Source organism: Aulonocara sp. 'chitande type north' Nkhata Bay, linkage group LG19 (assembly GCF_057382095.1).
Source record: "Aulonocara sp. 'chitande type north' Nkhata Bay isolate Kocher_YH1m ecotype deep benthic linkage group LG19, A_spYH_male_GT1.1, whole genome shotgun sequence".
NCBI classification, from domain to species: Eukaryota; Metazoa; Chordata; class Actinopteri; order Cichliformes; family Cichlidae; genus Aulonocara; species Aulonocara sp. 'chitande type north' Nkhata Bay.
Genome location: NC_141362.1, coordinates 23,119,365 through 23,138,846, shown reverse-complemented (window position 1 = coordinate 23,138,846; position 19,482 = coordinate 23,119,365). Strand labels below are relative to the sequence as shown.

Sequence of the window (19,482 nt, the reverse complement as noted above, 5' to 3'; positions counted from 1 at the left end):
AAGACCTACATTTAACTTTAACTAGCATTCATACTTCCTTCATTCTTCAACTGCAAAAATACTAAAGATTTAGTTACTATATTTTTGTTTACATAAACTCCAAATGGGCATGAATATCATGATTCCTTTTAACATTTTTTCCCTATATTGGAAGGACTGTATAGCATAGACTTTAAAAAACAAGAATTAGATGCACAAATTTGGATTCATTTCTCCAGTCCAGACAACTGACCTGGCCAAGGCAAATTAATTTCTCATCAGTGATTGAGACTGACTTATCAGTCATATTAAAAAAAAAAAAAAAAAAAAAAAAATCATCGGTATAAAATGTTTGACAGCACTCACTAGAGTGATCAATACTCAACAATGGGAAATTTCAAGGAACTCTGTGAAGAGCTAAGACTGAAAACTGTGCACAAGATGGAAGGGCCTCTTTCTAAACAACTGCACATTCCACCATGTAAAACATTGTTAAGCTTTGTAGTTATGTACAACTATCAAACAATTGCGCATAAATACAAGTTATTCAGATGTATCACCACTTTGTAAAGGACTGGAAGACCCAAACTGTCATCGTCAGATGAGAGGAAATCGGTTAATGTCCACAAGCTCAGCTGAAATTTGTAGCTGACCACATAAAGAAGTCGAAAACCTACTAAAGAAAAGTTTGATGGTCAGACGAGACAAAGATTGAGCTGGCTAGAATGACAAGGTGAGGCTGTCAAACCTACAAACATCAACAGCTATCAGGTATGGTGGTGTTTTTTTTGCCTGTCCCTTGTGGTTCTTTAGCCGTCAGAATTGATCATGGCCTTGCTATATTGGCCCATTTGATCAGCCTTTGTTGTTATTTCTTTTATTTTCAGTTGTTACAGACGGACAGACATGGGCTGGGGGACAGGAAAGTGAGAAAGGGCACTTTAAAAACAACAACAAAAAAACAACAACAACAACAACAACAAAAAAACCCCAAAAATAACAACAACAACTGGGGGTTCCAACAGGACTGTGACTGTAATTGCACATAAACTGATAAAGCAGACCAATACAGGACATCCAGAATTTCCTTACCAAAGCCACAACCTTGAATCCTACCATTTTAAACTTGTTTAATTTTGACACTGTGTGGATTAGAAAAAAATCCAAAATAAATTCGAAGTTGTGCACCATATTCTTTTTTTTAAAAATCCATCATTCCATCTGGGAAAAAAGAAGCGTGTGTAATTTTCTAAGCTAAACTGTGTGCTGGAGGAGTAACTTGAACTTACCTTTAATTCAATTCCAAATTTTAATTTACATTATTACATTTATCATTATGAAGCTCATATGAAACATTATTTATTTAAAAAAAAAAAAAAAAGGAACGCAGAGACAAACTGAAAACACCACAACCTTTATTTTTTACAGGGTTTTAAAATTTTATAAAATAGCACAGTCATTAAAATACCAAAGCTTCTTTGATAATCATGTTCACAAAGCCACAAGCTTTCAGTATAATACTGTAGTTAATATTCTCTAAACTAGTATTGCAGGAGTCTGTTATTGTGTGATGCAGTCAACTTTGTGTTGTTCACACATTAACAAGAGGAGCCAAGAACACTGCAGGGCAAAACGGCTACAGCATCAAGTAACATTGGCAGGCCTCTGAAACGCGCAGAGAGAAAACCCCAGGGCGCAGAGATGGTCCGGCTTAAATATGTAGTGTTTGGTTCATAATTGTAACTAAAACTTAAAAAAAATATATATATATAACAACAATACTGCTTGTAGTCACAGCATGATTTCAACTGCATTTCCAACCTTTTAAACTTAGTTCTCAATCCTCACACCAGAGCTCCAATCACTTTGACCTTTTGTCAGTTTAAAAACATGAAATTCATGTGACAAGAAAAAACAAACAAACAAAAAACTGGATTATTGGCACAAGCTAAGGCCACCCTGACCCCACCAATAATATTCTTTAAGTCTGCTTCACATTTGACAGCAATAAAGACAAAACTCCATGCAAGATTACATAAATTCTACCGTCTCAAGACTAGATTTTGTCTTTTTCCTCTGAGGTGAAAGTACTGAGCTAACAATCCTATTATCAACAATTGCTGACTTTCAAGAGTCCGTGACAGATAAATAGAGGGATTTCAGTGATGTACTGTTTCACAGATTCCTTAAGCACTGAGCTCTCTTGTAAGCGGCCAGTGTAGATACAGGGATTAAAGTAAAAACAGAAAAGATGGCACCAGATGGTCCAATCTCTTGCAAGCTGTGCAGGTAGAATGGCAGTGTCATAGCATGTAGGACACAGGTAGAAATAGGTAAATACTAAGAATATATATGTATATAAGAATATATTCAGTAGCACCATGAAAATCAGGATGTGTATGTCACCGTCAGAGGGTCTGCACTGGGACAGGATACAGCAGGGACATGTGCTCGGCTCCTCTGATTGGCAGCTTGTGTGTCGTGTAGTAGGTGATGACCTCGGGGATGGTCGAGAACGGAGGGCTGTTCTCTCCGAGGACGTAGCGGCCGTCTGGGGACTGGGTGAACTTCATATGCATGAAGCCTTTGCAGCTCCTGACAATAAAGAGACAGTGCAGATGAGCCTCAACTTGCCTGACAGGAATGTTAATTAGTACACTGAAAGACTGAGAATGAAAGTGTGTGTGCGTTTGTGTGTGTGCATGAGCATTACAGAATGTTTTAAGACCTTATAATTATCAAAACTGCCACCTGGAACAAATATGTCACGTTATGTTTCGTACAACAATCGGAGCGCCACACAGCTTTCTGTGATGAAAGTATTCCTGCAGTCTCAGATCAACATTCCAATTGTGTTATCATCATTGCTTGGGGTGGGCCGCACACAATCAGCCCATTCAGTTTTGCTTAATTAAAAAGTTTCAACAGGAACAACAACAAAAAACTGTAAAGGGAACTGGAGAGTTGTCATTCAACCAGGAGTCAGCATCTGTGCCTATTATTTTGGTATGAATTGCCGACAGTTTTATTCCTTCTCACTGTGAATCACTGATGACTGTTTATATAACCGAGCCTCAATCTCTAAATGTCAAACTTTGAAACTGGTGTCAAACATATAAATACAAATCCTTCACTTTTCCTCTAACGTAAAGAGTCATGTGACACACTTAGATGTATAAAAATACTGTGTTTTAAACTCATTTATAGGTATTTAATCCAAATGTGTTCAGGTCTCTGGGACTATGTCTCACACACACACACACACACACACACACACACACACACACACACACACACACACACACACACACACACACACGTAACTTTTACTGCACGGCTTCCTTCTGTGGTATTAGTGAAGGGTCTATGAAACAGAAAATCTGATTGGGAATAGGTTATTAATTGATATAATTAATGTACCATTAATCTCACTATGCACCCTCAGAACTAGCTTTAATGTCAACTTATTCATTCTGCAAAGTGAAGTTTAGGGATCCAAGATAAAAACAATGGCCAAAATCATCGCTTAGAGAAGCTTGGGTTCGTCTTCCTGTAATTTTGTTGGTGCGTTGGTGGTAAAGATAGCAATCATTAAAGACAACATCTTGAGTTCAAACAGGTCTTTCCTGCACCTCTCTTTTTCCTTGTATTTGTTATGTCATCACCTTCTACAAATACCCTTATTTAACCCAACACGCATGTGGTATGAAAGCAAACTCGAGCACCTGAAAAATGCGTTTTTTTTATTCTGAACGCAAAATTCAGCTTGAGCTTTTACACATCTGGCTTTCTTCCATCAAAACAATATTTTAGATCAGATTCTATCACATTACCAAAACAGGGCTTTGGCAGCAGTTTGTTCAAGTTTCCCTTCATCCATTTTGCAGCTACATTTCACTTTCTTTTTTCCCTTTTGCTAATTTGCTGATTTGATCAGTGGTTTAAGCACATAATATGCTCAGAGAATCCACAAATATTTTGGTAAAAAAAAAAAAAAAAAAAAATTGCACCAGAGTGCAAACAAATTCCTGTGCTCTTTCAGCTCACTGCTTCAAAATAATACAGATGTGAGATTGGGAGCAATTCCCAGCATTCCTATGATCTTTTCCAAGCAGCTGTTTCCATGTTGGTTATTAAAGAGACTAAAAAAAAAAAAAAAAAAAAAAAGACACTTGCTGAGAGAAAAAAAGCCAGAAAAAAAAAAGGTTGTTGTAACCAAGTGAGAACAGAGAAACTAGAAAAATGATGTGCAACAATACCCAAATGGGTGGGTGCGTGGGGGACCAGATCACATAAATTTCGGAAGGGCCTAAAGCCAAGTACACAAGGGAATAATTACCCTTTAACAGAGTGCGGTAATATTGAAGTAAGACAACATGAAGGGTTTTTTCCTTCTTTTTGATGCACTCCACACCGCAGCATTCAGGGACACTCATGTTTACCTGAGGGAGAGAGAGTAGTCGTTTCGGCACGTCTGGCTATTTCTCACCAGGTAGGAGCTCTCTTTGCACAGAGTCAGCAGACTTTCTGCTTCTGCCCGGCTCAGGGCTCCATGGTACCACCTGCAGGCAAGCAGCAGGACAGCATAACACAAAGCTAAACATTTTATAAAGTCATAACTGCATTAATCTTTTCATAAAACAGTTGCAAAATTGTATACATTGTTTACAGCAATGGTCATAAGTGCATATCAGCCAGCTTTATATCAGCGTGAACTTAAAATATTTGTTTTCCTTTTGTTGTTGCTGATGGTAACCCATCACATTTAGGATGTGAAACGCAGAAGACAAGACAACACCAAACATGTGACAGTAATCGCCACAATTTCTTTATAATCAAATAAAAAAAGAAAATAAGCCAAGCCGAGTGCGGCTGGTTGTGTTTTGCAGATGCAAATGCGAGAGGAAATGCAAAGCTCCAGCCTCCATTTCTGATTTATTCTGTGAGTCACACAGGTCAGACTTTGTTCTTAAAAAAAAAAAAAAAAAAGAAAGAAAGAAAAAAGTAAATGTTGGGATGAATTTTTCAAGTCGTTAAGTTGTAGGCATTTCCTTTATGAAGTTTATTTCGTCTGGGATGGCTGTCAGTACATAAAATTCCCCTTTACAACAACAGTAACTGAAAACTGTGTAGCCTAACAAGTACTGGCTTTTACTTTCTGTCTCTCACACACACACACACACACACACACACACACACACACACACACACACACACACGTAATCTAAAGAAACTTAACAAAACAAACTAAACCTGCGAACTTTTCTTTTTTTTTTTTTTTTTTAAATGCAAGACGATGCATGTCTGGACCAACGGCCTTGAACTTAAACCAGTTCAAGGCCGTTTTATGTTTTGGTTTATTTGAATGACCTTTCCCCCCCCCATTTTGAAAAACAAACAAACAACAAAAAAACCCAAAGTTTTTGAGATACTTCACTTAAAAACAAAAGACAATTAATTACTTAGAAGCATGATGAAAGTAAAAGGGTATGTTGTGCAAGAAAGACTGCTATTTTTTGGAAGTAGAATAAAAAAAAGAAAAAGAAAACTAGTAGAGCCAACATCAAAGGTTAAGACTGTGAATCTCAACTTACACTTGCTTCTCCAGCGGCAGAGATGGATCCACCCTCTCTCCCAAGAGCGAAGGAGTGTCACCTACAAGACGGAGTGTAGTTGCCTCTGATGTGGCGCCTGTCATGGTAAGCCTGGACTGTTCTGTGTGACCTCGTGATCGCTCTCTTTCAGTCCCTTCAAACTGAACTATGGGCACACAGAGAGAAAATGATACGTCAAAGACAAGTAGTTACAGAACTGTAATAAATGGCCTGTATTTGTATAGCGCTTTACTAGTCCCTAAGGACCCCAAAGCGCTTTACACATCCAGTCATCCACCCATTCACACACACATTCACACACTGGTGATGGCAAGCTACATTGTAGTCACAGCCGCCCTGGGGCGCACTGACAGATACCAGGAAATCCCCAATTTACCTGCTAGGGCTTTAGAGATGTTGTCCTTCTTCCACTCCCACGGCTGGTCGTATTCATCAGCCGGCCTCTCGTCATCCTGAGGCAGCCTGCTCTCCTTGCTGTCTATCACCCCACCCTCAACCTTCTGAGGCGGACCAGCTCGATGGTGGTACCGAGTCCTCTCCTCATATGGGTTGTCATATAGCTGACTGCCATCTCCACTCCCAGACCGGTTGGCCATCATGTTGTGCTGTAGTTCTGCACAGGAAACATAGAAGGTGAAAACTTTTCACCTTTACCCCTCCTAAGAATTGGGTAAGTATTTCTTCCCAAAACACTTGTACCTCAATAAAATGCACAATAAATGTGAATTATTTATGGTACGGTAAGTATTTCACCATATACAAGTATCAACTTTTATGTAGAGGAAACCTGAAATGATTCGCTGGGCCTCAAATGGCTCCATGTAACTGCAGCAGTCTGCTGGTGCAGATTTGGGCTCCCAGTTTGTTCTGGCTCTTGGGTGTGGATGTGCGTCAAAAGGATCCGAGTAATCTGCGTCGGCCTCTGACGCTGCTGGGGCAGAGGGAACCACCTTAGTGGGGGGGATAGAAACAAAGCGAATTACACAAATTAAATGCAATGACATTGGACCTCAGTGTTTTGAGATTGTGATTGTCTGAAATAACAATGCTTACAGGTTCCTCCTGAACAGTCACAGGGCTCAGAGGGACTTTACAGCGACCAAATTCCTGAGAGTCCACTTTAATCAGTCTGTGTTTTGGAGACACAAGTTTTACCTAAATGTAAGACATGGATAGAGAACACATTAGATAATGAATCGAACATCACCCAAACAGGCGCATATCTTTTTTGGAGCATGTGCATTTAAAAGTGGTCATTGTGAGGCAATTTATGTAGGGACACATGGCTTTTTTGAGGAGGGAACATAAGCTGCATGTGCGCATGACTGTAAAAAAAGGAGTCCAAGTCATACCTCTACACCATTAGGCAGCGCTGAACCAAATGCAGGGAAAGAGGGAAGGCTCACAGTGGCATTACAGGAGCCGAAACCACCATTCTGATGCTCCTTATCAGTGTGCTGGTACGGGTCCTCAAAATCTAGCTCCTTCTGAGCTCTGTAGGCCCTCAAAATCTCGCTCTCGCTGTAATCTGGTCTCGGGGGTTGTGGAGGATCACGCCTGCTGCCAAAGTTCAGGTAGTCCTTCAGCCACTTTGCCATGGATCTGTGGGGATGAAGTAGTAAATATCACATTGTAGGGACTGTTTAGTGATTATTAAATTGGCCATTTCAGCTGCACCATCTTACTTAACAGAAATGCACAAATCTGCACAAATTTCTTCCACCTTTGTTTCCGGCGCCCCCCATGTGCGGCAGCCTGTTACAGCAGCTCTGCTCATTCTGAGTTTCTTTCTTTCTTATCTTTTCTTCTCGTAATTTTTTATAACTAAGGATCAGCTGTTAGCGCTGCGTCCCGCAGCGGTACTGCCGGCGGACAGACCCGACATTCCCAGCGAGCTGAGGAGGAAAAGACGGGGGTGTCGTGCTGGGAAGGAGCGCCGTCGCCCGAGAAGGAGACGTTATCGACCATCTCTTCCTTCTGTAATCATTGGAAACGTAAGATCTTTGCCCAATAAGATGGATGAGCTCACGTCGCTAACCTGGTCACAGAGGGAGTACCGGCAATGTAGCATCATGATGCTAACGGAGTCGTGGCTAACACCGCTAACTCCGGACACAAGCGTGACACTACCGGGATTTCAGATGCTGCGAGCGGACAGGACGAGAGACAGCGGTAAGAGGAAAGGAGGGGGACTGGCAGTTTTTGTGAACGACAGATGGTGTAACCCTGGGCACATCACTGTGAAAGAACAACTCTGCAGCAGAGACATTGAGCTGTTAGCCGTTAGCATGCGTCCGTACTATCTGCCCCGGGAATTCTCGCATGTTATCGCAATAACAGCGTATGTCCCCCCCCTCGGCCAACGCGGATGCAGCCTGTGACACTCTCCACTCAGTGGTCAGCAGACTGCAAACACAATCTCCGAGAGCCCTTCTCATAATATCAGGGGACTTCAATCATGCCTCTTTGGACTCCACACTGCCCACCTTCACCCAGTATGTGACCTGCTCAACCAGAGACAATAAAACACTGGACTTACTGTATGCCAATGCTGAAGAGGCATACAGTTCATCACCTCTCCCTCCCCTGGGCAAATCTGACCACAACCTGGTGCACCTTGTCCCTGTGTATGAGCCCTTAGTGCGCAGGGTGCCACCAGCCACCCGCACAGTGCAGAGATGGTCAGAGGAGAGCGAGGAGGCTCTTAAGGACTGTTTTGAGTCGACTGTGTGGGAGGTGATCTGTGACGACCATGGAGAGGACATCGACAGCCTTACTACATGCATTACTGACTATATTAATTTCTGTGTGGATAACACCGTACCTACCAGGACTGTACGGTGTTTCTCCAACAACAAACCTTGGATTACCCCAGAAATTAAAGCTGTCCTCAAGCAGAAGAGGAGGGCCTTCAAATCCAAAGAGGAGTTGAAAAGGGTGCAGAGAGAGTTGAGGGGACTGATAAGGAATGGGAAGGACAGCTACAGGCAGAAGATGGAGAACCAGCTTCAGCAAAACAACGTTGGTGAAGTCTGGAGAGGCCTCAGAACCATCTCAGGCCACAAACAGCAGAACTCTCTGCCTGGGAGGGATGTGAGGTGGGCAAATGAACTGAATCATTTCTTCAACAGATTTGATTCAACCATGAGACAGTCTACAACATCGGCTGCAGACTCACCCACCCCCACTGCTGCTGTTCCACCTCTGACACCTCAGACACTTCACACCTCCTCTATTCTCCCTGCTCACTCCTCCCCACCCCCAACAACAGCATCCAATACACACTCAACACAAGGCTCCAGCCTGTCTCTCTCAACCACCCAGGTTAGGAGGGAACTGAGGAGGATTAATGGCAAGAAGGCAGCGGGCCCAGATGGCATCAGCTCGAGGGTCGTCAGGTCCTGCGCGGACCAACTGTGTGGGGTGATGGAGCACCTCTTCAACCTGAGCCTGAGGTTGGGAAGAGTCCCACAGCTCTGGAAAACCTCCTGTGTTGTACCAGTGCCAAAGACTTCACGCCCCAAGGACCTCAACAGCTACAGGCTGGTGGCTCTGACATCCCACCTGATGAAGACCCTGGAGCGGTTGGTCCTGGCTCAGCTTCGGCGCCTAACAAGCTCATCACTGGACCCACTTCAGTTTGCCTACCAGCCTGGCATTGGAGCGGATGATGCCGTCATTCACCTCCTACATCGTTCCCTCGCTCACCTGGAGACCGCTGGAAGCACTGTGAGAATCATGTTCTTTGACTTCTCCAGTGCCTTCAACACCATTCTTCCCTCGGTTCTAAAGGACAAGCTGGTGAACTCTGGAGTGGACCATCACCTCACTACCTGGATCCTGGACTACCTCACCGACCGACCACAGTATGTGAGGACTCAGGGCTGTGTGTCGGACAGGGTCGTCTGCAGTGCGGGGGCCCCACAGGGAACGGTTCTGGCTCCGTTCCTCTTCACCATCTACACTGCAGACTTCTCCCACAATTCCACCCAGTGCTTCCTGCAGAAGTTCTCTGATGACTCTGCAATAGTCGGCCTCATCACTGATGGGGACGACAAGGAGTACAGAGGACTGACTCAAGACTTTGTGGACTGGTGCCAGCTGAACTACCTCCAGATCAATGCCAGTAAAACCAAGGAGCTGGTGGTAGACTTCCGCAGGCACAAGCATTCACCACTGCAACCACTGAACATCCAGGGTATGGACATTGAGGCTGTGGACAGCTACAGGTACCTTGGTGTTCATCTGAACAACAGACTGGACTGGACTCATAACTCAGACGCCCTCTACAGGAAAGGGCAGAGCAGGCTGTACCTGCTGCGGAGACTCAGGTCGTTTGGGGTGGAGGGCCCACTCCTGAAGACCTTCTATGACTCTGTGGTGGCTTCTGCTATCTTTTATGGTGTGGTCTGCTGGGGCGGCAGCATCTCTGCTGGGGACAGGAAGAGACTGAACAGGGTGATCCGAAGGGCCAGCTCTGTTCTAGGATGCCCTCTGGACCCAGTGGAGGTGGTGAGTGACAGGAGAACGGCGGCTAAGCTGTCATCCCTGTTGGACAACGTCTCCCACCCCATGCAGCAGACTGTGACAGCACTGAGCAGCTCCTTCAGTGGGAGACTGCGGCACCCACGGTGTGGGATGGAGAGATTTCGCAGGTCTTTCCTCCCCACTGCTGTCAGACTCCACAACAAAGACTTTAACTGAACAAACACACACATCCACACATGTGCAATAACACTAAGTGCAATAATCTTTTCTGGCATCGTTGTATTTTTACTCAGTTGTATATAGCATTCGTATTCTATTTTTATCTTATTGTATATTTTTATTCTATTTTATTCTACTGTATATAGTATATTATTTTATTCTATTCTGTACAGCTGTGTACTGTATTTATTCTTATTGTATTCTAATTTTTGCGTCATAACTTTTGCACTGTCCACTTCCTGCTGTGACAAAACAAATTTCCCACGTGTGGGACTAATAAAGGTTATCTTATCTTATATTCCCTGACAAAGTCACCCCCAAAACAGAGAGCTATTGTTACAACAATATACTCAACAGGTTAGGCAAGATTAACCCCTAATCTTAAACCCGTGTGGTTAGCTTGCATAAGATTTCCTCTGGTTTAATAAACAGCAAAGCAGATCTCAGCGTCCACTGACAATCGCTAGTTAGCATTAGGTTGTAAATTAAAGGTGTTCAATCAATCACTTTCTCATAACACTGGATTAAGGGTAGCATTTCCCTCCTAAAAAAATACTCTTAAAGAGCTTAACAGCTAACGAATCCTACTGTCTTTTAGTTTAAGAAGTTATGAGTTGGAGTATTGAGCTGTGCAGTTAAATATGAGTCACTGCAGTGTTAACATGTCTAAGCTAAGTTAGCCGAGTAGCAGCTACCGTCAGTTTCTGCTAACGTTACTTCTTTAGGCTCACCCTTTTTCTTTGCATTGACGGTCACCCGTTCCAGTTATGTCTTTGTGGTTACCATCCGGGTTTTAGTGTTAATGCTGTCCAGCCTCAAAGTAAAACATATGCAATCGCTAAAATTTGCTTCGGAGCCAAGCAGGTCAGACAGCTAATGCTAGCCGGACCAGAGGAGACACTGGAGCAGACCGTCTCCGACACAGCCACGGCGGACTGGATTAAAGGGGAGGGGACACACATTTATTTATTTATTTGTTCATTATTTTTGTGAGTCGACATTAAAGTCATACGAACCCTGCCTAATCCACTGTTTAAGCTGCAGCGCTGTGAATAATCCTCATTCTTTCAAAAATAATCCCCGCCATCGTGGAATATTTTGCTTTTCATCTGTTTTCTACACTGAAGAGTGTGCGACGTATCACTGTGAACTTTAACCTTCTACATTGTTCACATATGCTAAATTTTAGATTATCTTTGAAATTTGAATTGGGCTTTAAATGATTGTACTGCATACAACTTTAATTATTTTTAAAAACAAAAATTGGGTGAAAATTTTTAATCTATTTTTGCTTTTTCTAATCCACACTGGATCAAAAATAGACATACAGCCTTAAATATATAAATGCACTCACCATGTATTTTAATAAGTGGTGTTTGAAGGTTCTACAGCATCTAGTAACTGGCCATGGCCTATTAAGTTCTCATTGGTAATCACAATCGACTACATCTGGTAGTTTCTCTTTGCCAGCATATAAAGGATTTATTTGACAGCACACATTGGATTGACCAATTCTCATAACAATAGAAAAGTCCAAGGAACTCAGTGAAAATAAGAAAGAAAATTACATAGAAGAGGCAAAGGTATTTCGGAACCACTTCAAAATAACTGCATATTCCAAGATTTCACTTCAAACAGCTGTACGTAATCGCCAAGGACTGGAGGAAGACCAAAATTGTCATCCTCATTCTCTGGAGCTGTTTTGCTGTCAGTTGAACTAGTTCATTTCACAAAGTGCAAAGAACTAGGCCTACCTCCACATTCTTCTATTTCACCTCAACTCAAAAGCTAGACACAGTTGGGTCTAGCTTTCCCATAGGACAACAGTCCTATGGGAACGGAAAAAGCAGGCTAAAATTAAGCTTCTGGAACGGCCTTCCCAAAGTAAACCTCAGTCCCGCTGGAAATTTGTGAACTATGCTTAAAAGCGGGGTTGGTGTGAGGAAATCAACAAAATTCACTGCACTAATTCTACCAAAAACAGTGATCAAATATCTTGCCAGAAGCTTGTTGATGGCTAGCAGAAAAGTATGGCTAAGGTGCAACTTTGTTTAACAAAAATCATTAAAGATGCTGTACAATAATTCCACCCTGGAACAATTCCACAACTACTTAATTTATTCTGGGCTCTGAGTTAGACTACATTATGCATTTTGATTTTTAATAATGCTGGCTGCCTGAGGTGGAGCCAGCTTATGTAAATGAAATGAAAGTTAAATCCAGTTAATCCTGTCTGCGGAGGGGGGGGGGGGGGGTGGAAACTACACAAATGAATTTGGATTACTGATTTACTGACTTATCTTGGCTTTGTGGTCAAATGTTGAAATGAGCTTCCTTTGAAGGGTGTCTGGGCTCTCCCTTTGAGGCAAGGTGGGGAGCTTGTTCATTTACAAGAGCAGAACTTCTACTGTTCCACAATGAAAGACGTCTGTTGAATTGGTTTGGAGACTAGATTAGGATGCCCCCTCCTGGACCTGGATGGCTCTTTGGTGGTGCGTTTAGGGCATGGACCTCAAGACCAAGGACAAGCTGAGAAATAACCCAATATGTTGCACATATGTTTCTCTGCTGGCTTGGAAACACCAGCATTATAATATGCTTTTAAGACACGGAGTTAAAAAAAATGCTACATACAAACAGTACAGACATTTTAATAAACATTAAAATATACAGGTGGTATAGTCACAGGACAAACAGACCCATTTTTCTGTGGATCTGACTGGATTTAAAGAACGGGGGGGGGGAATCCTTAAGCTGATTTATATGAGATTTCAATATCTGTACAGCATTACAAACAGGGCTTAAGCACTGTATTGTATGTCAGTCACTTGAGTCATCTTGTTCTCATTCGCTGTCATTGCTGTCACTGTCTGAATACGCTCCCAACAGGCTGAGGGATGATGACCCATTTTGTGTGGTGACGGGTTTAGAAGCGTCTGTCGTCGCTGGCTTTGAATCTGAAAAACAAGACAAACAAAGACTATCTTACAATGAAGAAAAAGCTAACTTTTGATTAAAGATGTGAACAAGTACCAACACGAAGGACATAGTTTGGTGAGAGAAAAACAAAAGTCAAGTACAAAATGCCAGAGACTTCAAATAAAAGAGGCCAAAGTGTGCAGGATAACGATGTGTTACCTGTCTGTGAGATAGGAGCAGCAGTTTCCGTTACTGAACTGGGTTTGCTCACAGTCATTACTGGTTTCTTTCGGACAATCAGTGAACCTAATGCTCCTTTACCACCCAGCGTCCCGACACTCCTCTCCCAGCTCTCCACCTTGGCCTTCTTTGCTCCTCCAGCTGAAGCTCCCTGTAGAAAGGATGAGGAAAACACAGCCCAAAGCTTTTCGGTCAGCAACACATAGAAAATTCTCATTAAGTACATTGTGATTGTGGAATTCTGTATTTAAAGACAATGAGCATTGTGAAAGTCACTGGCCTTAACTGCCACAACCTTACATATAAACCCTCTTCCAAAGAAGCTGAGAAAGTATGTAAATGAAAACAGAACATCATATTTAACATTTAAACTGAAAACCACTGTGTAGTATCACCTCGTCTTTAACAATAGTTTGTTAGCAACCAGCTGATGGACTTTTAGGAGAGGAATTTTCTCTCATTCTCGTCTGATAAGAGATTCTAGCTGCTCAGCAGTCTTTGGCATATTTTTCATTTCATGACTGTGCAGATGTTTTCCACTGATGAATGCAGGCAGCCCAGCTCAGCACCTGGACTTTTCTACTACAATGCCATGCTGTTGTAATAGATGCAGCATTGTCTTGCTGAAATATGCAAAGCTCTCCCAGAAAGACATGGTCTGGATGGAAGAATATGTTGCTCACTCGAAAACCTTTTCAGCATTATTGCTTTTCACTTTGCCTCAGTCAATTTTAAGCTAGGTTTGGGCCACAGAAGATGGCCATATTTCTGGATCACGTTCACATGTGTCATGAGAGGTCTGTGTTAGGTGACTGGGTTTATGAAAACCCAGCTCAATATATTGATCTCCAGACTCTAAATTATAAAATGAAAATCATAGTTCTTTATTCAAACTTTGAAACATTGGAGGTAAAACAGGAAAATGAAGAGGCAGTCACTGAAACCTTGAGGATTATGACTAAATAATCTTGACAGATATTTAGATATGTCACATGTGGGTGGCTATACAGACCTCTGCCTCTGTTGGTTTGTCAGCAGTGAGGATGTCTGTTGGTTTGTCTGAGCTGGACTTGTTTGACTGTTTGCTGCTGCTCTCTTCTTCTGTTTCTGAATCAGAGTCAGACTCTCTGAGTCTTTTCACGAGAGCACGATCCAACATCTCCCTGTTGAACAAAGCACAGTGTAATTTTAAATTTCCACATATACATCTAGCTATGTATTAGATATTATAGCAAAAAACATTTTCAATTAAATATGAAACATGCTTGAGATTGTTCAAAAAAAAAAAAAAAAAAAAAAAAAAAAAAAAAAATCAGACAATTTTTCTGAGCATGCACAACTCACTTCATTTCACGCTCATCCTCCTCTTTCTCCCGTTCCCGCTCCCTCTTCTCCATCTCTCTGTACTGGTCGATCATTCCCTCAAAGTCCACCAGAGCCTGTCTCTGATTCAGCTCCTTCAGCTCCTGCAGGTTCTCCAAAACCTCCATCTCTAACTTTGAATCCTTTGTGCGGTTCTCCAGCACCTGGTCGAGGATTGGGAAACCATTCATTCTGTGTTTCATGTGCCAATTTAAGTAAGAACAGAGGATGACTTTTAAAACACTAACCTTCATGGGGTTGTTCAGTTCCTCTTCTTCCCTCTCCTGCTGGATTCTCTTCTCCTCCTCCTCAATGAGTTTCTCTGCCTGGAAGTTCCGCGTTGCGCCATGCTCCATGGCGTAGTCTGTGTTCTCTGGGTCAGTCTATGACGTCATCATAAGATATAGCATTGTCAACGGGTATTTTATGCCCAATATAAGTGATATCTCTGAGATATCTCTTGCAACTTCGATGATCAGATCATTCACACTTACCTTAAATGTAATTTCAGCAAGACAGCGGGTACATTTGATGTAGAAACGAAAGATAGGCAGTCCCATGTAGGTCTCATTCTGAACGGTCTCTTTGCGTGCATTGAACTTCTTCCCCTTGTAAATGTACTCACCGCATGTTTTACACCTGCAAAGTAGAAGAAATGATGACACTGTAGTGACAGGAGTAATTTAGAGAAGCCAAAAAAAGGTCCTATAAGTGAGCAGCAACCCTGTTTTACTGCAAATAAGCCATATATCTAATGAATAGACTTACATTCATATAAACCAAACCAACCAAGATTCCTGCTTTGACAGTTAGAAATAACCTTAACACTGTACGCTTAAGTCACTAAAAAGCAGAAATATATATGTTAAGGCCATGAATAAACTGGACCTGGAAGTCTCTATTTGGAAAGAAAGCTCTAAAACAGCTCTACCTTCTCCAACAACTTGAAAAATACAATGTTTGTGTCATATAGTCATTCCAAGAGCATGATATACGCTCATTTTTTCTGAAACTGGAAAAAATGTTAAAAGATTATTATATTATTATGTGCTGGATGAAGGTCATTTACCAGAGTTATTAAAAAGAGTAGATGTTACTTTTTTAAACACATCCCACTGTTTAAAATCCTATTTGTTAAATCTCTGAAACTGATGTGAACCGAAGTATGCAAACAGTCATGAGGTCCCAGGTTACTACAGTGGCTGTGTCTGAGTGGGTGAATGTGATCTAAAGATTGTTTTGCATGTTCATTAAAAGCCCAGAATTACCATGACAGTCATGCCTATGATGAGTGTATATGTCTGACCACAACTGTTGGTACCAGTCCATTCATAACGCTCCAGGGGGCGTTTTTGTTCGCCTTCTCGCATGTTGTTTGGTTGTGTATTCATAACAGCATCCTTTACAACATTAGCTGCATTTCATTGTAAGAAAGTTAAACTTCAGAAGTGTAACCAGGAAACAACTTCTTAGATATACGTGGGTAAGACAAGCATACCTCATATTAAATGGAGCCATCAATCTGACCACATACTGACGATCTTTGGGGAGCTTTAGCTTCGGGATTTTGGACGGATCGAAATCCGGAGGGTAGTATTTCTGTGGATAGCAAAACACATAGGTTAGCTTACAAACTTGTAGCCATTAGACTAATAATGTCTAATTTTATTACAATATAGTCTTGATACACACTATCGTAGTAACAGTAGTTGAAAAAGCAACGCTACCTACCAGCTTTTAGTTAAATTAAACAGAAACTATAAAAAACGCCACACTTAGCTTCAATGCTAACGCCAACCTGCTCTGGTCCTATAGTATTTTAATAACAGCAGTGAAGTACCAGTTTTAGAGTTCATATACTTACATTCAATACTTTTCTTTCGGACATTTTTTACTGTTGCTGTTACCCAAACGTACAGAAAAAAAACGCTGGAAAGTCGCAACACCTCTTGTAAACTGCAAGATAAGCTTCCGGTTGCTTGTTCAATTGCTTCCCTCCTCCAAATTGCGCTCGCCCCCGCGCGGTAAAAGTGAGAAACAACAGCAACAACAAAATATTTTAACAATGGATATTGAATACATTTATTATAAAAAAAATCATTGTCAAGGGAAATACATGTATAACGACTTGAATTACTTGGATTTTTACAGTTCTCTCCTTCAAACCCCCCAAATCCCTTTATCCTTTGCTGCCATTCTACCTGAATGACTCATATAAGCTTTATATATTGAACAGGGCCCTCAGGTGCTGTCTGCTTTGTCTTTTTTTTTCCCAACATAGTGAAAGGGATCATGACCAGCATGGTAAATGGCGTAAAACGATTTGTCAGTGATATGGGGGTCAGTAATATGGTTTGGTGTGTAAACAGAAGCCTGACAGCCTCACATATTCATTCCCATTACTCTTGGGAGGGTAAGGGGAGGGTTAAGGTTATTCCTACAAAAGGAAATTGTATCTTGATTACATATTGGTCTCTGTGTTGGTCAGCCTGTCTGATTTAAACTTTGCAGAACAGCAGTGACATCAGAAGGGCAGATCGTTAAATAAGAATAAGATATGAATAAAGTTTGACTTTAAGATTAAGGACTTTTGTTTCTGCTATTATTACTATTTTTTAAAGACAAAGAATTGAATTAAAATGAGACAACACCATGTATAGATGGAAGCATTACATTTTTAGAACTACCCTTTTAGGGTCTACTTTCTGAATGAGAGCACATTTATTAGACTTCACCAATAGCAAACTTGAAAGAAAAAAGTTAAATTACACCAAAACAGATATTTTGTTTGCACATACTGACCCTTATCATCAAGATAACTGTGGCCACGAGTGTGCTATCCCATTAGGCTAATATTGTAAATTCCTAACCTTTTCATTGGTAATCTGTAATTTATAGTGTCAAATGCAAGTCATAAAATCTCCCCAGTGGATTCCTTGTTGTGCATTTTACGCAGTAAATTGTATTTTTCAGTGAAATTATCAGGGCTTTGCAAAACACCACTTTCAAAAATTGGAAACAATTCTGTTGTTGTCTTTTTTGTTGTTTTATTATTTCGATAACTGTGCAATCAAAATGCAGATTAGCTGTTTTACTTGATTTCTCACTCTGATTCTGACACATCAATGTGACGCATCAGTGAGTCAGATATGTGATTAACCAAAAAGGCCACAGAAACAGGTGGAAAAAAATGTGATTTGTTGGGAATTCAATGGGATCAGTTAACTGAAATTGATTGGAAGACTGGGATAAAAAGTTTTAGATAAAGGAGTTTAATTACTCTTTGGTCTCACATCGACGTTTGGCTTTCATCTTCTCTTATCGCTTCCTGTTAAAGATGCAAAGGTGCCGAGCAGTGTCATCCATGTCAAAGTTTCCATGAATATTTCAAAGACTGGCTGATGTCAGCAGCACTTGCAAAGAGCCTATAAAGACAGTTTCTGTGGACAAAAGACATCCATCCTCAACACTCCAAAGAAGCGTTTGTCTACTGGAAAAGAGCTCCACCCGCTGAAGAGAAGGACTCCTCCTTTATGTGTCTGAACACAATGGTCAGTGCGCGGACTCTCCTCCTCGCGGTCACCTGCTGCTACGCCTACCTGTACCTCGTTCGCGCAGAGGACTCCTCACTGGAGACGCGCTCACTGGATTTCACCCTGAAAACTCAACAAGAGAAAGACTTGGTGAGAGCTTTTGTTGGGGATGTGGGTTAAGTCGATTTAATTTGTATAAAGAAGGATGTTGATTTTTTTTTTCTGTATTTAGGGTATTTAAATTATTTGAACAACAATTTTCTTAAAAACAAAGTCCATAGTAAACGTTTTTTGATAATATGACTTTTTATCCCCCCCTGTGCAGATTGACGCATTGCAAGAAGTTCTGGAGAAGCTGAGGAGCAAAGAGATGCCCTTGGAGAAAAAGCATGGATGGTTACCTTCGGTAAGCAGACAAATGAGAAATAAAACAGCACGAAACCTGTTAGATTTCATTTTCTTATTTAAGATTCTCTGAATTTACAACAGTCAGAAAAAAATGAGGATTTTTAGACGTTTGTTTTTATCTAATCAAGATTTTTAAATTCTATAAATCGCAAAAAATTTACAATGTTTTGTCTACAGTGTACTAATTTTATGTTACCCTTTCAGTGTGACGCAGGGGAGCCGTGCGCCGTGCGTAAAGGCGCGCGTATTGGCACGCTGTGTAGCTGTCCACGGGGGACTACTTGTAACTTCTATGTTCTGAAATGTTTGTGATGAGGAAAAAAAAAGATAACAGAAGTACAAGAAATAACGAAAGAGTTCAGGGCTGATAAAAAAAGATGAATGTGAGAAATGACAGGAAGGTCTGCTTCTACTGTTCAATACATTTGTGATAGAAAATAAAATGCTGTAGAATGTGACTTTTTTTTTTGCCTTTATAAACATTGACTGTTATGAATAAGAGTTTTTGTGAGTCTGTCGTTTTAATTTTTATTTCTCTCGTCCGTGTTAATTATTGTGTCACATCATTGTGTTAATCATTGCGGCATCTTGTGGAAGACTTTTTTTGGTCATAATATTTTACTATATTTATTTCTTTTCCCCTGATTGTTGGAAATACCGCACAGTTAGTTTATAAATAGATTTGTAAGATGAAAATACCAATAAATGAACTTGAATTC

The 19,482-nt window shown here is 41.2% G+C and overlaps 3 protein-coding genes across 3 annotated transcripts; 1 reads left to right on the top strand and 2 right to left on the bottom strand.

Moving 5' to 3' along the window:
- Positions 1–1,362: 1,362 nt before the first annotated feature.
- Positions 1,363–11,228, bottom strand: shda (Src homology 2 domain containing transforming protein D, a). Its single transcript, XM_086275107.1, has 8 exons — positions 11,033–11,228; positions 6,947–7,196; positions 6,648–6,749; positions 6,382–6,544; positions 5,971–6,207; positions 5,574–5,739; positions 4,422–4,541; positions 1,363–2,574 (listed from the first exon to the last, which is right to left on the bottom strand). The coding sequence occupies exons 2-8, from the start codon at positions 7,190–7,192 to the stop codon at positions 2,388–2,390; spliced, it is 1,221 nt and encodes a 406-aa protein (XP_086131233.1). The 5' UTR covers positions 7,193–7,196; positions 11,033–11,228; the 3' UTR covers positions 1,363–2,387.
- A 1,366-nt stretch (positions 11,229–12,594) lies between these two features.
- yju2 (YJU2 splicing factor homolog) lies at positions 12,595–16,826 on the bottom strand. The gene is made up of 8 exons (XM_086275424.1): positions 16,687–16,826; positions 16,321–16,421; positions 15,317–15,461; positions 15,071–15,205; positions 14,805–14,986; positions 14,473–14,623; positions 13,440–13,611; positions 12,595–13,258 (listed from the first exon to the last, which is right to left on the bottom strand). Exons 1-8 carry the CDS (start codon positions 16,708–16,710, stop codon positions 13,146–13,148), a joined length of 1,023 nt encoding a protein of 340 aa, XP_086131550.1. The 5' UTR covers positions 16,711–16,826; the 3' UTR covers positions 12,595–13,145.
- On the top strand, positions 16,170–19,481 carry LOC147307030 (cocaine- and amphetamine-regulated transcript protein-like). Its single transcript, XM_086275425.1, has 4 exons — positions 16,170–16,305; positions 18,160–18,505; positions 18,681–18,761; positions 18,968–19,481. The coding sequence occupies exons 2-4, from the start codon at positions 18,356–18,358 to the stop codon at positions 19,073–19,075; spliced, it is 339 nt and encodes a 112-aa protein (XP_086131551.1). The 5' UTR covers positions 16,170–16,305; positions 18,160–18,355; the 3' UTR covers positions 19,076–19,481.
- The last annotated feature ends 1 nt before the right edge of the window (position 19,482 follows it).

What these genes read in the sequence shown, in the direction of transcription:
- shda (XM_086275107.1), bottom strand. Translation starts at nt 7,192, where the DNA reads ATGGCAAAGTGGCTGAAGGACTACCTGAACTTTGGCAGCAGGCGTGAT. An exon ending in CGCTGCCTAATGGTGTAGAG is followed by an intron (nt 6,750 to 6,946) that starts GTATGACTTGGA and finishes TCTTACATTTAG; the next exon opens with GTAAAACTTGTGTCTCCAAA. An exon ending in CTGCCGCTGGAGAAGCAAGT is followed by an intron (nt 4,542 to 5,573) that starts GTAAGTTGAGAT and finishes GCTTGCCTGCAG; the next exon opens with GTGGTACCATGGAGCCCTGA.
- LOC147307030 (XM_086275425.1), top strand. Translation starts at nt 18,356, where the DNA reads ATGTGTCTGAACACAATGGTCAGTGCGCGGACTCTCCTCCTCGCGGTC. An exon ending in CTCAACAAGAGAAAGACTTG is followed by an intron (nt 18,506 to 18,680) that starts GTGAGAGCTTTT and finishes CCCCCTGTGCAG; the next exon opens with ATTGACGCATTGCAAGAAGT. An exon ending in AGCATGGATGGTTACCTTCG is followed by an intron (nt 18,762 to 18,967) that starts GTAAGCAGACAA and finishes TTACCCTTTCAG; the next exon opens with TGTGACGCAGGGGAGCCGTG.
- yju2 (XM_086275424.1), bottom strand. Translation starts at nt 16,710, where the DNA reads ATGTCCGAAAGAAAAGTATTGAAT. An exon ending in TTGCTGAAATTACATTTAAG is followed by an intron (nt 15,206 to 15,316) that starts GTAAGTGTGAAT and finishes ATGACGTCATAG; the next exon opens with ACTGACCCAGAGAACACAGA. An exon ending in ACAAACCAACAGAGGCAGAG is followed by an intron (nt 13,612 to 14,472) that starts GTCTGTATAGCC and finishes TCCTTTCTACAG; the next exon opens with GGAGCTTCAGCTGGAGGAGC.